The 16,281-nt window shown below is 43.1% G+C and overlaps 1 protein-coding gene across 1 annotated transcript in view; it reads right to left on the reverse strand.

The window, feature by feature from the left end:
* Nucleotides 1-13,975, reverse strand: part of lars2 (leucyl-tRNA synthetase 2, mitochondrial) — a 95,414-nt gene extending 81,439 nt beyond the window's left edge. The window contains exons 1-4 of the mRNA XM_041183705.1: nt 13,909-13,975; nt 11,665-11,911; nt 10,073-10,201; nt 1,728-1,819 (exon numbers count right to left, since the gene is read on the reverse strand). Of these exons, the coding sequence (XP_041039639.1) occupies nt 1,728-1,819; nt 10,073-10,201; nt 11,665-11,898 (455 nt within the window). The 5' untranslated portion in view covers nt 11,899-11,911; nt 13,909-13,975. The remainder of the gene's footprint in view (nt 1-1,727; nt 1,820-10,072; nt 10,202-11,664; nt 11,912-13,908) is intronic.
* Between the last annotated feature and the right edge of the window lie 2,306 nt (nt 13,976-16,281).

The raw sequence follows: 16,281 nt of genomic DNA on the forward strand, positions 1-16,281 counted from the left end.
CATAAGTGGGCAGGTTCAATTCCTCTTTCTGATTTTTACCTTCTTAACTTCATTCAAACCAAACCCACCTATTTTTGTGGGTCAAAATCTTACACCCCCACACCCACCCATTTCCACATCACCTTTTAGCATCTCTGATTGAGGGCCGTTTTGCCTACCATAACCCATTTCATGTATAACTGTCAAAGCCCAACAAATGCAAAGCATTCACCCATCAATCCAGGTAGAATGTGAATCCAGATGCCACAGGTCAAGCTGATGCTCAACTTTAACGCAACAATGAGTCTCCACGAAACGTGCAGAGATTGAAAGGCTAGAGATCGGAAATCCACCAGATAAAGTAAATGGGACAGATTCCAAAAGAAACAGAGGCACTTCTATTTGAAGCAATTCTGTGCAGCATCCAAGGGGCAAGAATTCAGCCCACAATCAAATCTGGCAGGCAACAAAAGAATCACCGAATGAGTAGGGACAGCTCCAGGTCTTTACATGCTCCTTGAAAAGAGATTTGGGCTCGTTATAAAAATTATGTTTTCCACCAATTACTGCACAGCTTGAAGCAGCAGGTGCACATTATCCAGCCCAATTAGCAACACTTCACAGCATCTCATCATGCTTTCAATTCAAATGCACCTGTAAAATAACAAGTAGTAACACGGCAAACAAATCATGCACTTTAAGATAGGAAAGAAAATGGTAACAAGATGTTGGGTTCCTAGGATACGGAAAGAAACCTGCCGCGAAATATTTAAAAATCTTATTCTCGTTATTTATTTTTTAAAATAGTCTTTTTCTGCTGAACAAAGAAAATTAAGATGGCTGTTACAAGTCACCTGATAACAGGCTTGGCCCTCTGTCCGAAAGCTATCCCCAGAGTAAAAGGACAGAAGAATTCTTCTCTCAGTTTCTGGAATGTGATGCCTAGAGAGATACTAACAGACTCACATCATACCTGGAACTGTTCAGGACAATTTCGAACGGAATGTCAGGGATGTGCGCCAGCGGCCCAAGCACCTGTGTGCTGGCGGGCCTTATACTGTAAAACTCCTTTTCTCTGACCCTCCCCACCCCCCCCTTTCACCATGTGAATGTGCAAAGTGGGAAGGGGCGAACACTTTTTCCAGGTTTCCAATGCATTAAATAAACTAACCGTCTGAGTTAATCCTAACCAGAGTTTGCTGCGGATTATTATTAAAAGCGGATCACAAACTCCAAGGGTCTGGAAAAACATGCCAACACTTATTCTTTTGAAAGCTAATTTAAAAACACCTTCTGCTGATGGACAGGCAGCAAGAGGAAATCAGTGCAGTTTACACTGTCCCTCTCCTGTCCACAAATAAACGCCACCTAAACAGATGAAAACTGAGCTCAGAGGTTATAGCGCACCTCAAATCAGTGCAAATCTCACCAACCCAATTTAGGAGTATCAAAATAATCTGGGTCAACCATTCAAAGCGAGAGCCATAAGCTCTGGAAGCTCAGCACGAGCCAGTGTAAAGTGCGGCTGACTCCCTGAAATTTCCATTACATATTCTGCAGACAGCTTAAAAAGCACAACTTAAATTGTTTCGTCAAACTTTGTTTTGGAAAGAAGAGGCACTTTTATCAGAATGAAATCACCGAGCGGTGTTACGTACTGGATATTGCCTTCTGCAGTATCTGAAGTGTAAAGATCTGCTGTGTGCATTTTAATGAAGACCTTCAGGAATAGAACTCTGCCCTTTTACCTTTTTGTCCATTCTTCTGGATCCAGGCCATGCTCAATTGCAGCATTTTCAGCAGGCAAACCAAATGCATCCCATCCCATTGGGTGCAAGACCTGCGATTCATAGAAAAAAAATGGTAGTTACAAAACCCCTTCCTGAAACAAGTTTTTTTTTTTAAACTTACTATTGCAAGTGTTATCCCAGCATTGCTTAATGAAGCTTAATCAATCCGGTACAACTGCCCACTCTTACTCCACAAAAAGCAGTGGGACAAAATGTTACAGGTCAGTTATTCACATTCATTATAGGTTCTTCTTTTGCAGATTGTTCGATGGCTTAACGGTACTTACTTATTACACACGATCTATCCAACATATGAACAGCCTAGTTTTCAAATGCTACCATGGCCTCACCCCTCCCCATCTCTAATCGCTTCCAGCATCCAACTCCCACCAACCCCCCAAAAACAAAAATCCCACGATATCTGCTCTCAATTAATTCCGGACCATCCCTGGTTTTAATCACTCCACCACTGGTAGCTATGCCTTCGGCTGCCTAGGCCCCAAGCTCTGCAACTCCCCCCCACCCCCCCCCCTCCAAAATCTCTCCACCTCACTTTTCTCCTTGAAGCAGCTCTTTAAAACCTACTTCTATGACCAAGCTTTTGGCCATCTTCCCTTGTATTGCCTTATGTGGCTCGTTGTCAAAGTTTGCTTTATAATGCTGAGAGCACCTTGGGCCATTTTATTGCATTAAAAATCACTATACAAATACAAGTTGTATTTGATAATCATTGTTCTGTAATATTGTAAAAGCACATTTATATTCCTACGTCGTGATCTGTAACTTCTATGGAGAAAGTTAATCTGTTGCCATTTACAAAGGAGTCATCTGGTTCCCCCCCCCCCCCCCCCAATTCTCTCCCAGTTGCCCTCCGCCATACTTATCAACGAGTTGGACAAGGAGACCAAGTGCGAGGATTATAAAGACACATGCAGCTACTGAAGCCTTTAGATAATTTTTTTAAATTCTAGATGCGAGGAGGGAAATGGAGCTGTATGTGGCAGATGTCAATAAGTGAGATATTAAGCACGTGCTTAGGGGCAAGTCCAAACCTACAGGACCAACTCCAAACCTATACATCTCCAACAAGGGCTGCATGCTCAAAGCTGACTGGGGCCAGGGGATGGTGGGTCAGTGATGATCCTGGGGTCCATAGCACACATGTCGTTAAACACCAACAACCAATGCCATGAGCATATTTCAGAAACAATAGGCTGCCAAATAAAATGTTGCGCATGTATGCAGCCGCATGCACGCAGACTTTGTTCCACAATAAATGCCGCACATCAATGGCTGCACCAAAAAATAAATAAACGTACCACCCACTGAAAAAGCTGGCTGCACACAACAGCAAAATTTTAAAGGGAACATTGATGCCCACGATGTATTGCTCAGACAATACAAATGTTGTCTCTATATGCGGGTCTCAAGTCAGACTACATCTAGAATATCATGTCCGGTTTTAGTCCCATGATAATGGAAAATAGAGTTCTAGGAAGAGCAAGTACATTGATATCCAGTTTAGTTTAAAAATCCTCTATAAAGTAGAACTTTATACTTTAGAAAAAAAGTGTAGACTTCAGGGAACATTTGATTGAAGCCTTCCAAGTACCAAAAATGATTAAACTCCCTCTGTAAATAAGGTAGAGAAGTTCAATAGAATCAGGGGTGGTGGGAGAAAAGTTGCGATGGTATGCATGAGTCATGCCAGAACGGGATGGGGCTGAACAGACAGGCATGTACTTATTTTTCAAAGGAAATCTTGAAGTTAATATTGGAATGCATCATATAAAATTGTGATTGCCTTTTCTTCCAAACACACTGTGAAATTAAAACAAAAATTGAGATGTTAGCTACATCTGTGGCACTTAGCTTGTATTTTCCAATATAATAATTGAACAAAAGAGATTCAGCGATGCTGAAGATGTTATAGCAGAGAAATTGTGCTTTGGAATAATTGCACGGAAACCCTTCAGAAGAGTTGACTGAATACTGAATTTTATGACTTCATTTAAGCTCCTCGAGCCTTGTAATGTACTGCTAGCTTTAAAACTGCCACTGCTGACTAATCCCATCTCTCTGCCTTTCTACAATATCCTTTCACAGCATGATTTCAACCTATTGTGTTAATCACCAATTATATCGGACATTGACACAGCATGTTACCCAGTGAAGGGCTATTAAAAGCCAATAGAAAGGGCACGAATGCAAAAGCCAAGTAAAATTGTCAAGCTTAAGAGAGAGAGCATTTAGGGAGAGAGAAGTACCTTAACTACAGAGGATTTCTCTGGTGTTTACCAGACTAAAAAGGGGCTTTAAAATAAAACGTTCTTCAGATGGGAACATGTCTAATTGTGTCAGATTTTCAGCACTGTGGAGATTCACTGTTTTAGGTTTCAGTTTCACAGTGGGAAGCTGTTGCCTCTTGACATCAATTCCGGGGAGTCCAGGAATTACTGCATCAGGAATCCTATTGAGCAACATCGAGCGCTGGCCTGGAACGTCAATAGGGAGGCACCACAAAGATGGATTATTCAGCACTGACCAAGGGCTGCTACAAGGCTGCAATGATTGTTCACATAAGTGTACAGGTTGCCTCAATAATACAACTATGAATTAAAGAAGTGCTCTCTGGCAAAATCTTTTAAGGATGCACGCAGCTCCCAATAAGGTCCAACTTTTTCCAGGTCCAAACAGCAGAGGTCAGAGGCAAGGAATGCGAGTGTCTCTCCTTCTCTTTGTCCTGTATCGAAGGAGCAGTTAAAATGCTTACAGCATTACTTCAGAAAGAAACATCAACCAGGACAATAGAAAGGCCTTGCATCATTACCTCTGGTGTCACCACCCACCTCCCTGCGCCACTTAACAACATCATTCCAAAGCACAGCATCAGTTTTCACACATACGCTGACAACACCCAGCTCTACTTCAACACCACCTCCTCTCTCGAATGCTCCAGTGTCTCTAAACTGATTCTGTGCTGTGCAGTATTGGACAAACACAAATTTCCTCCAATTAAGTACTGGGAAAACAAAACATTACCTTCAATCCCGGATTTTAAAAAAAAATCCATTCCCTAGACTGACTCCACCACACACCCTGGCAACTATCTGAGGCTGAACCAGATTGTTCCAAACCTTGGTGCCATATTTGGATGCCAGGATAAGCTTCAAGCCATACATCCACATCACTGCCAAAGCTGCCCATTTCCACATCCATAAATCACCCTACTCCACCCCTGCCTCAACTCCTCAGCTGAAACCCTCATACGTGCCTTTGTTACCTCTAGATTTGACTACTGCAGTGCACTCCTGGCCAGTGTCCCATGTACTGCGTACCAAACTCTGCTGCCAGTGTCTGAACTCGCACCTGGTCCCTATTGCCCATCATCCCTGTGCTCGCTGACCTGCATTGATTCCTGGTTAAGCACCTTGATTTTAAAATTCTTATCCTGGTTTTCAAATTCTTCCAAGGCCTCACCACTCCCTACACCTAATCTAACCCAGCCATACAACCCACCAAGATACCTGCACTCTTCCAATTCTGACCTCTGAGTATCTCAAATTTTAAATCGCTCCATCATTGGTGGCCGACCCTTCTGTTACCAAGGCCCTAAGCCCCTCTCTTCTCCTTTCAGGCACTCCTTAATACTACTTCTTTGATTAAGCCTTGGATGATCTGGCACAATTATCTCCTTAAATGGCTTAGTGCCAAATTTCTCTTCATAACTCTCCTGAGAAACGCCTTGGGGCATTTTATTACAGTAAAGGCGCTATATAAATGAAAGCTGTTGTTGCTAGTGGAGTTGGGGGGGGGGGGGGGGGGGGGGGGGGGGGGAGAGAAAAATCACCATTTAAGTGATATAGGCCAAGACAGATCAACAATTCCTGCCAAGACGCACGGATCATTGATCACTTGAGGCGTAAGCAACGTCTACCCAGCTGAAATTCTCTAAATCACTTAAAGTTAAAAAGTTGTCATTGAATGAAATAACTGGCAGCTGTCTGGTGAAGACACCTAATAACTCCTCTTTCAATCCATGCCAAGATATTTTAATTGCTATCCATCAGACAGCACAAAAGCAGACCCCAGTGAGAACAGTTACAAATTCTGTAGTTACCAAGCTCACATTAAATTATTAAGCCACCCTGTCAGTTCAATTTTGATAGGAATTAAAAAAAGCGTGCATGCAAACACATACACAATTATCTGAATTACCTGGAAAAACTCAGCAGGTCTGGCAGCATCGGCGGAGAAGAAAAGAGTTGACGTTTCGAGTCCTCATGACCCTTCGACAGAACTTGCGTTCAAGTCCAAGAAAGAGTTGAAATATAAGCTGGTTTAAGGTGTGTGTGTGGGGGGTGGAGAGATAGAGAGACAAAGAGGTGGGGGGGGGTGTGGTTGTAGGGACAAACAAGCAGTGATAGAAGCAGATCATCAAAAGATGTCAACGACAATAGTACAATAGAACACATAGGTGTTAAAATTAATTTTAACACCTATGTGTTCTATTGTACTATTGTCGTTGACATCTTTTGATGATCTGCTTCTATCACTGCTTGTTTGTCCCTACAACCACACCCCCCCCCCCCCACCTCTTTGTCTCTCTATCTCTCCGCCCCCCACACACACACCTTAAACCAGCTTATATTTCAACTCTTTCTTGGACTTGAACGCAAGTTCTGTCGAAGGGTCATGAGGACTCGAAACGTCAACTCTTTTCTTCTCCGCCGATGCTGCCAGACCTGCTGAATTTTTCCAGGTAATTCTGTTTTTGTTTTGGATTTCCAGCATCCGCAGTTTTTTTGTTTTTACACAATTATCTGTTGGTTTTCAATATCGAGGTCAGTGACATGTTCTTAAGGGAATACTTCACAGCAAAGAAAATGTAAATATGTTGAGTTGAGAGAGGTAAGGAGTTAGAGTTACTTGTTAATCTTTTTTAATGATTAGTTCTAATTTTTTTTAAGCACATTAGGGATAAATTAGAAGCAAAGGCAGCTGATGAAAACACTGGTTATTGGAATTGTAAGAACAAGACTGCAAGCAGAAGGCGGAAATAAAACTGGAGTTAAGGAAGAGGCCTATTACAGTTAGCTAAGGAATGTCTTTACCAGCAAGGAATGAGAAGAAAAGCTGCAAAAAGGCTTAGAGGCAAAAGTCACAAATGATCAGAAGAGTACCAACTGCAAACAGATAAGGAGGTAGATGGATGGTATTTAGGCAAATAAAGATTGCCATTATTATGTTGCCTGCAAACGCCTAGATCTTAAAGATAATGTGGATTAACAAACAGCAAAAAAAAGATTCATAGCATTAATCAATGCTATGATTGACAACACCACAAGATAAGGAGAAAGAGAGCAACAAGTTAGGATCGATTCAGTACTTGCTTAACTTGTGGTAACATCACTTTTAAAAGAACACAAGAAATAGTAGCAGCTGGGCTTCTAGCTCAACTCCACCTTCCTGCACTACTGCCATGTCCCATAATTTGCTTAGTACCCAAAAATCTATCAGGTTTGTCTCGAATACACTGACTGAGCAGCCACAATCTGCTGGGGTAGTGAATTTCAAAAGATTCACAACTCTGAACACAGGAGTGTGCCATTCAGCCCTTCAAATCTGCTCCACCATACGATAAGATCGTGGCTGATCTGTTTATATCGCAACTCCCACTTTCCGGTCGGGCCCCCACAACCGGCCCCCTAACCCACCTGACTATCAAAAGTCCATCTAATTCAGCCTTGAGTAGATTCAATAACCCTGCCTCCGCTGCTTTCTGAGGAAGGGAACTCCAACAGGCTAAAGATCCTCAGGGGAAAAAAAAAAATCCTCATCTCAATCTTAAACGGGAGATCTCTTATTCTTAAACCATATCCTCTACAAACATAAACAAGGAGTAGCCATTCAGCCCCTTAAGCCTGCTCCACCATTTAATAAGATCAAGGCTGATCTGATAGTAACTTGAAATCTGCATTCTGCCTACCCCTGATAACCTATCATCCCCTTGCTTACCAAAAATCTATCCACCTCTTCCTTAAAAATATTCAAAGACTCTGCTTCCACCATCTTTTGATGAGTGTTCTAAAGACCCACAACCCGCTGAGTGAAAAAAATTCACCTCAGTTTCAAATGGACAACCCCTTATTTTTAAACAGTGACCTACTTCTAATCTCCCCCACAAGAGGAACCATCTTCCCAATATCCATCCTGTCAAGTCCTCTCAGGATCTGGTGTTTCAATATGGTTATAGGCCCAACCTGTTCAACCAAGGTAAGCCCTTCAAGCCCAAGATGAGTCGCAAAGTCCCTCTTCATCTCAATCCTAAATATCCAACCCATTATTTGGAGGCTGTGACCTTGCATTCTAGACTCTCCAGCCAGGGGAAAAAACAAAAACAAAACACTCTCCCATCCTCTATCTGTCCAGCTCCTTAGGCTTGTGTTTCATTTCTCATTCTTCTAAACTCTGGAGGATACAGGCCTAGTCTACTCAAACTCTCCTCATAGGACAATTCCCTCATCCCAGGAGTCAGTCTAGTGACTGCAGTGGTTCAAGGCACCAGCCCACCACCACCTTCTCAAGGGACCATTAGGGATGGGCAATAAATGCTGACCTAGCCATCAATGCCTAAATCTCATGAAAGAATTTATTTATTTTTTTTTTAAAAACAAGTGAACCTTTCTCAATCCCTCCAAGGAAAGTCTATCGTTTCTTAGGTAAAGAAACCAAACCTGTACCTGGTCGTCCGGGTGTGGTCTCAGAAAGGCTGTGTATAATTGCAGAATGCTACCAATGATGAGGGAGCTCAGTTACGTGAAGGGACTGGAGCAACTGGGGTTATTCTCCAGAGAACAGAGAAGTGGTGGAAGAGATTTGAGAGGGGTGTTCAAAAATTCTTAATGTTTTGATAGATAATTCCAGTGGCAAAAGAGTTGGCTACCAGAGGATGCAGGTTTAAGGTGTTTGACAAAAGAAGTGACCAAAAAAAAAAACTTATTTTTAAAAAAAGCATAGCAGGGGTGGGGATCTGAAATGCACTGCTTGAAAGGACAGTGGGGGTGTTTCAATTTTAATCATTCAATGAGAATTGGATAAATACTTGAAGGGAAAAAATCTACTGGGCTAGGGAGAAAGAGCAATGATTGGGATTAATTGCTTTGCTCTACCAAAGAGAGCCAGCAAGGATGTGATGTCATCAGAGATTGCAGAAAAGATTTAAGAGAATGGTTCAACCAGTGAGGGACCCAGTTACGTGGCTAGTTTGGAGAATCTGGGATTATTCTCCTTGGAGAAGAGGTCAAGGTCAGATTTGATAGAGGTGTTCAAAATCATGTTGGGTTTGGACAGAGCAGATAGGGAGAAACTATTCCCATTGGTGGAAGGATCAAGGACCAGAGGGCACAGATTTAAAGGTAATTGGGAAAAGAAGCAATGGTAACAGGAGGAAAAACTCCCCCATGCAGTGAGCAGATAGGATCTGGAACGTACTGCCTGAGATTCTGGTGGAGGCAGGTTCAACTGAGGCATTCAAGAGAGAATTGAGCAATTATCTGGAAAGAAAAAAAATGTGCCGGGCTACAGGGAAAATTTGAGGGAGTGGCACTAGGTGACCCGCTCCTGCAGCAGGCCAGCATGGACTGAGGGCCAAATGGCCACCTTTGATGCTGTAACCATTCTATGTTTCTATAAGCTGGAGAAGCTGTTGCATCTTTTCACTAGTACAGATCGGATGTCAACTTCCTAGTCTTTCACAGTACAAGGAATTTGGCAAATGCTCTATTCCAGGGCAATTATCTTCTAAATAAAGAATTTCAGCTAGTTTTTAAGCAGAGAATAATAATTTTTCAGATTCACCATCAGGTGTGCAGGGCAACCTGGGATGGACTATAAATGCTGGCCTTGCCAGCAATGCCCACATCCACATTCTAATAGAAATAGCAACAGATGCTGATTTAACCCACTCACACCAGCCCCAGCTATCACTCCATCAAATTGAATATAATCAATGTAGCGTTTTGTTCTTTCAATTCTTCAGAAATCAAGAAAATTTAAGTCTGCACCTGCTCCCCGCACCACCACCACCCCAAAAATCTTTGATTATTCTCTGGACATGGGCCTTGCTGGTAAGGTCAGCATTTATTGCCGTTCTCCCATGCGGATCTGGTGTGGTGAATCACTTCATCGCCTCGCTACTGTATCAGACAGGAGAAATATGGGGGCACACAAAAATCACTGATGCAAAGCACTGTTTAGACACATTTTTCATTCAGAGACAGCTTCCATTTGAATGAATTTACCTGAAATCCACGCATTCTCTGGAAGTGGGCCATTGTGTCACTGATTGTGTAGACTCGAACATGGCCCATGTGGAGTTTCCCAGAAGGGTATGGGAACATGGAAAGGACATAATATTTTGGCTTTGATTTCTGAGGGGGAAAATAAAGATAATCTGTGAAAAAAAACATTGTAAATAATAGTCACCAAGTCTTAAGCTCATCATTCACCAAAACATTTTCCCAATCTAAACTCGTAACTTGCTGTTGCACACTGAGTGCGATACAGATCGGGGTTAGCAAGGATAAAGAGTAACACTAGGTATTTCTTAATTTATAGTACAACACACCAAAAGCAAATATTACCAGTGCTGGAAATCTGAAATAAAAAAATAAATATTCAGCAGGTCTGACAGCATCAGTGGAGACAGAAACAGAATTAACACTTCAGGCTCCGATGAAAAGTCACAGACCTGAAACGTTAATTCTGTTTCTCTATCCACAGACCCAACGAATATTTCCAGCATTAATATTTAAACTTAGGACCTCGCTCTAGATAGTACTGGAGCAACAATTTACGAGTTTTCTACTCAAACAGATCTGCGGGTCATGGAAATGTATCAGGTGTGAACATGTGTGAAGTTGCATTTATATCCTAGCCAACCATTCAAACATAAAAATTAGGAGGAGTTTGCCATTCGGTCCCTTGTGCCTGCTCCACCATTTAAGTATTTTAAACTTTAAAAGGAACTCTTGTCAAACGTGTTAGATGGATCCCAAGTCAGGTGTGAAGTATGAAGCTAGACAAATCCTTTTTTCAATAGGTTTATGCAGCATTACATATCTCTGCCTCCTAGCTATCAACGCCCAGTGTCCCAACAGTCTCTCCTTATGGTCTTAGGTTTTTCTTTGAACTCTTTTGAGCAAACTAAAACAATTGGCTAAATTAACAACCCCTTCAAAGGGTATGTAACTATAACAAAAACTACAAATGGCTCCTGGGGCTGATGATACATTCCAGCTCCTGCGCCGCCCACTGGTTGTGGAGGGCCTCCACCTGCTGCCTGGACCTGTTAATGGCCATTTTGACACCAGATGTCACCAGTGTAGCACTGGGTAGAATTTATGTTCAACACACTGAAGTGGAACTTGAACCCACAACCCTCTGACTGAGAGGTGAAGAGTGCTACCCACCAAGCCGCAGCCGACACCTTAATATTTCTGCCCAGTTTCAAACTGAAGCCTTTCGCCTGTAATGCGAACATGAAAACCACTACACTACAGAAATCAACTTGATCAATCAATTCCCTTCAATTATGTATGCTTAACTTTAATAATACAATTAACATACCATTGACAAAATGGGCCAATCCCTTTTACTCTGTGCAGATCTTGTGAGCAGTGGGGCAGCATGCAGGATTACTAATGGCCCAAACATTCGTAAGGGCAACAAGGGAATAGTGGCCAAATTTCAAGATGTGGGCATCGCTGCCCATCCCTAGTGTTGAGTCTTGAGAGATGGAATAATCTATCCATAGGCCCCTTCCTACATCCAAACTTTACACATGGTTGTCTCTTTCTATAGATTTATAAAAAAAAAATTTTTAAATACTTACATCCGTTTCAGAGATCACCTGGAATTGCTCCTTTAGTCGTGTGTGCCAGTGTTCTTCTACACGTTTCCTCGTTTCAGATCTATACTCCCTTTCCCAAGGTCCTGCCTCTCCGGAAATGCTTCTGCTGTGTCCCAGTACTTGCCTCCCATACTGCTTGATTGAACTGGTCCAGCCACAAAAAGTTTTTTTCAAGCAGGAAGAGCAAGGCCCCAGCTTCTGTAGGACAGCCATCATCTTTTGTAGACACCTTTAAAAATTGAACAGACAATTGTCATAACAGGGTAAAAATACAAGCTTCCAGTTTTTATGGTGGGGTTAAGAGATTTCTCATGCACACAATTAAAGCTTTAAGTAAAACTCATGACAACTTTAGGGGTGATTTTTATTTCCTCACAGGAAACCAGAAGTTGGACAGGAAGAGTGTATCGGCTGGAGGAGTTAGCAGGGAACATTCACAATTTGTTGGTCACCCTTTGCTTGCACAGTTGAGACCAGAACAGTACACACTCTCCTAAGATGAGAAATCAGGTACCGTTGCTGAAACTGGAGGCATGGAGTAGCTTAAAAGGGGGACCAGGCAAACAACTCTGGAGATGCAGAAACTTCTACGATCAAGTCAAACCCCATGGTTCAGGCAGTGAAGGATATTTCTGGAACAGAGTCTTTGTACACTTAGAAGCTTTTATTCACAAGGACACAAAAACATATTGTGCATTGCCAAACAACCACCACTAATTTCATACATCATATCTAATATATGTAGATACAAAATACATTGTGAGCATAAACAAGTTTCCATTAATGTCCACCACCTGAACACAATTAAATACCCAATTAATATACAAGTAACACTGTTTTAGGCCTCTAACATTGCCCAACTTCATCCATCTCAGTTCATCCACTGCCAGAACCCTCATTCATGCCTTCATTACCTCTAGACTTACTATTCCACATTCTAGCCTCCATAAACTTGAGGTCATCCAAAACATGTTGCCTGTATCGTAACTTACACCAAATTTCATTCCCTATCACCCCTGTGCTCACTGACCTACATTGGCTCCCGGCCAAGCAACATCTCAATTTTAAAATTCTCATTCTTGTTTTCAAATCTCTCCATGGCCTCGCTCCACTCCCTCTTTAATCCCCCCCAATTCAATAATCCTGAGACACATAAAAACAGATAATGCTGGCAAAACTCAGCAGGTCTGGAACCATCTGTGGAGGGAGAAACAGAGATGGCATTTCAAGTCTGTATGACTTTTCTTCAGAGCTTTTGCTTTTAACCCTTAGAGAGGCCTGCGCACCTCTAATTCTAGCTTCTTGAACATCCCTGACTTTAACTGCTCCATCATTAGTGGACGTATCTTCAGCCACCTGGACCCTAATCTCTCTGGAATTCACTCTCAAACTCTCCGTTTTCCCTTTAAAAGCCTTTGGTCATTAGCCTTAACATCTTGTGTTGTGGCTCAATGTCAAACTTTGCTTTATAACGCTCGAGTGAAGCACCTTGGGGCACTTTATTACATTAAACACGTGTCCATGCCAGTTGTTGTTGACAGGGGCATCACCTATATTGAGTGCCCTACCATCCATTCTTAATTAGCACATTCGTTTAGATAATATCACCAACTTTAACTTTAACACCTATGTGTTCTTTTGTATTATTGTTGTTGACATCTTTTGATGATCTGCTTCTATCACTGCTTGTTTATCCCTACAACCACACCCCGCCCCCCTCCACCTCTCTCTCTCTCTCTCTCTCTCCGCCCCCCACACACACACCTTAAACCAGCTTATATTTCAACTCTTTCTTGGACTCGAACTCAAGTTCTGTCGAAGGGTCATGAGGACTCGAAACGTCAACTCTTTTCTTCTCCGCCGTTGCTGCCAGACCTGCTGAGTTTTTCCAGGTAATTCTGTTTTTGTTTTTGTTTTGACCTATATTTTAACTTGGAGCAAAAAGAGGCATCTGCCAATCCACGGGGTGGGGGTGGGGGGTGAAAACGAAATACAGAGAAAAGGGCGAAAGCCTGAAGGAATCACAAATAACCCAGCCCGGCCCCATTGATCAGGGAAGCAACTGATTTTTATGGCGAAAATAAACTCAAATCAACACAGCAACAGCTGGAAAAAAAAACCAACAAAAACATCCGTATCACTCAGGCCCCTTCACGGTGCATCTGAAAATCTCCCCAAAAACGTGTTTGCGGGAAAGGGCTGAGGGACAGTGCAGTAGCAGCTCACCTCACTCCCTGGGCGCCGCCATCTTGCCGGCTTTCTCAACAAAACTTTATTTCAGCCACATCCGGGCGCAATTTTATTGACATCATCAGTGAGAGGCGGCGGGGCCGGGGGCGGGGCCGGGAGCGGGGGAAGGCTGCGCACGCGCGCTGCCGGCAGCACGTGCTCTGGAAACACTGGAGACCTTTGCCAACATTCCATGACCACTTGGTGCCCACGTGGGTGACTGGAGCTGGGATTCCCACGTGGCTGCTGAGAGTTTGCAAACATGCAAAGGCCCAACGCTGATCATTTCTACGCTTTAAACATGTTCAAGAATACATGGCATGCGCCAACTCTTCTTTTTTTTAAACGTTTCTTTTCTTTAGTGACAGAGCTATAGGATTGCCAGACCTCCAGGATTGGTGACAACATTGAGTTGGGAAGATAGAGGTTACATGGTGAAACCTCCAGGAATATGCCCAACCAGGATTGACAACTCTAATGGCCAAGGAAGGCGTGTTCATAACGTGGCCGAGCAGCTTGATTGTCAACTGGCAAGTCCTTCCAGCACACACCAATATGCCAGGCATTAAGGGCAGGAGAGATTCCTGGTCAGCCATGCTTGATGTGGAGTGGTACCCCTCCAGCTATAGCTTCAGGCCAGAGACCTGTTCAAGGAAAAATGAGCTATGGAAACAGAAATAAACGTTTTGTCTGCTTTGTCTGCCTCATGCGTCATTAGACACTGGAAACCTTCTAAGCCTAATCAGGGCCTGTCAACTGAACCCAAAGCAAAAACATAACCCATTGGCAGATGCTGGAAATCTAAAATAAAAATTAGAGCATGCTGGATAGACTCAGCAGACCAGGCAGCAGCTGGAGAGGGAGAAGCCGGCTAATGGCCCCAAACTTAACTCAGAGTTGTACTGGGAGCGGGATTGGGGACCAGGTGGGGTGTCATATTGCATGGGAAACTTAGAAGAAATGTGAGCAAGCCTGTCTGCGGTACTTCAACAAAGCCAATGCATTATACTTCTGGACCCAGACTCAAGAAGCTCGACACCATCCAGGACAAAGCAGGCTGCTTGTTTGACACTCCATCCAGGACCATAAGCATTCACTCCCTCCACCACTGGTGCACAGTGACAGTAGTGTGTACCATTACAAGATGCACTGCAGCAATTCACCAAGGCTCCTTCAACAGCATCTTCCAAATCTGTGACATCTATCGCCTAGAAGAACAAGGGCAGCAACTACATGGGAATACCATCATTTGCAAATTCCCCAGCAAGGAGAGATGGTGCTATAGCGGTAATGTCACTAGACAAGTAATCCAGCAAGCCCAGACTAATGGTCTGGGAACAAGGGTTCAAATCCCACCATGGCAGCTAGTGAAATTTAAATTCAATTAATGATCCAGAATTGAAAAGCTAGTCTCAATAATACTGACCTTGAAATTGTTATAAAAACCCATCTGGTTCACTAATGTCTTTAGGGAAGGAAATCTGTCATCCTTACCTGGTCTGGCTTACATCTGACTTCAGACCCACAGCAATGTGGTTGACTCTTAATGGTCCTCTGAAATGGTGTGGCAAGCCATTTGGTTCAAGAGTAATTAGGGATAGGCAACACATGTTGCTTGCCAGCAAAACCCACATCCCACAAAAGAAAAAATTTAAATTCAATTAAATTAAAGTGGAATTGAAAGCTAGTCTCAGTAATGGTGACCATGAAACTATCATCAATCGCTATAAAAGCCTAGCTGGTCCAGGTACACCAATGTCCTTTAGGGAAGGAAATTTGTCCTTACCTGGTCTGGCCTACATGTGACTCCAGACCAACAGCAATGTGGTTGACTCTTAACTGCCCCCTGAAATAGCCCAGCAAGCCACAATTTAAGGGACAATTCAGGATGGGCAACAAATGCTGGATGTACCAGCGTGCCCACATCTCGTGAAGGAAATAGGCCATCCGACATCCTGACTTGGAACTATATTGCTGTTCCTTAATAGGGAACGCTGGGTCAAAATCCTGGAACTCCCTCCCTAACAGCACTGTGGGTGTACCTACACCACATTGTTGTTCCAGAGGATGATGCAGCGGTTCAAGCAGGCGGCTCAACAACACCTTCTCAAGGGCAACTACGGATGGGCAATCAATGCAGCCGAGCCAGCGACATTCATAAGCTAAGAACAAATAAGAACAATTGATCGCGTGACAGTGGGTGTGATGAGCCTCTCAATTGTGCCTGTGTTGTCACCTTGCCTTCAATGCTGAGTTTCAGGAAGTCCGGGATGTTTGTGGATGTGATGTTGAAATGCTGCTCCAATTGAGTGATCGCCATATGTTAATAGGTAGCCCAACTCTCCCACATGGGTTGCACGGAACTAGCTT

The sequence above is a fragment of the Carcharodon carcharias genome, chromosome 3, assembly GCF_017639515.1.
Source record: "Carcharodon carcharias isolate sCarCar2 chromosome 3, sCarCar2.pri, whole genome shotgun sequence".
NCBI lineage: Eukaryota > Metazoa > Chordata > Chondrichthyes > Lamniformes > Lamnidae > Carcharodon > Carcharodon carcharias.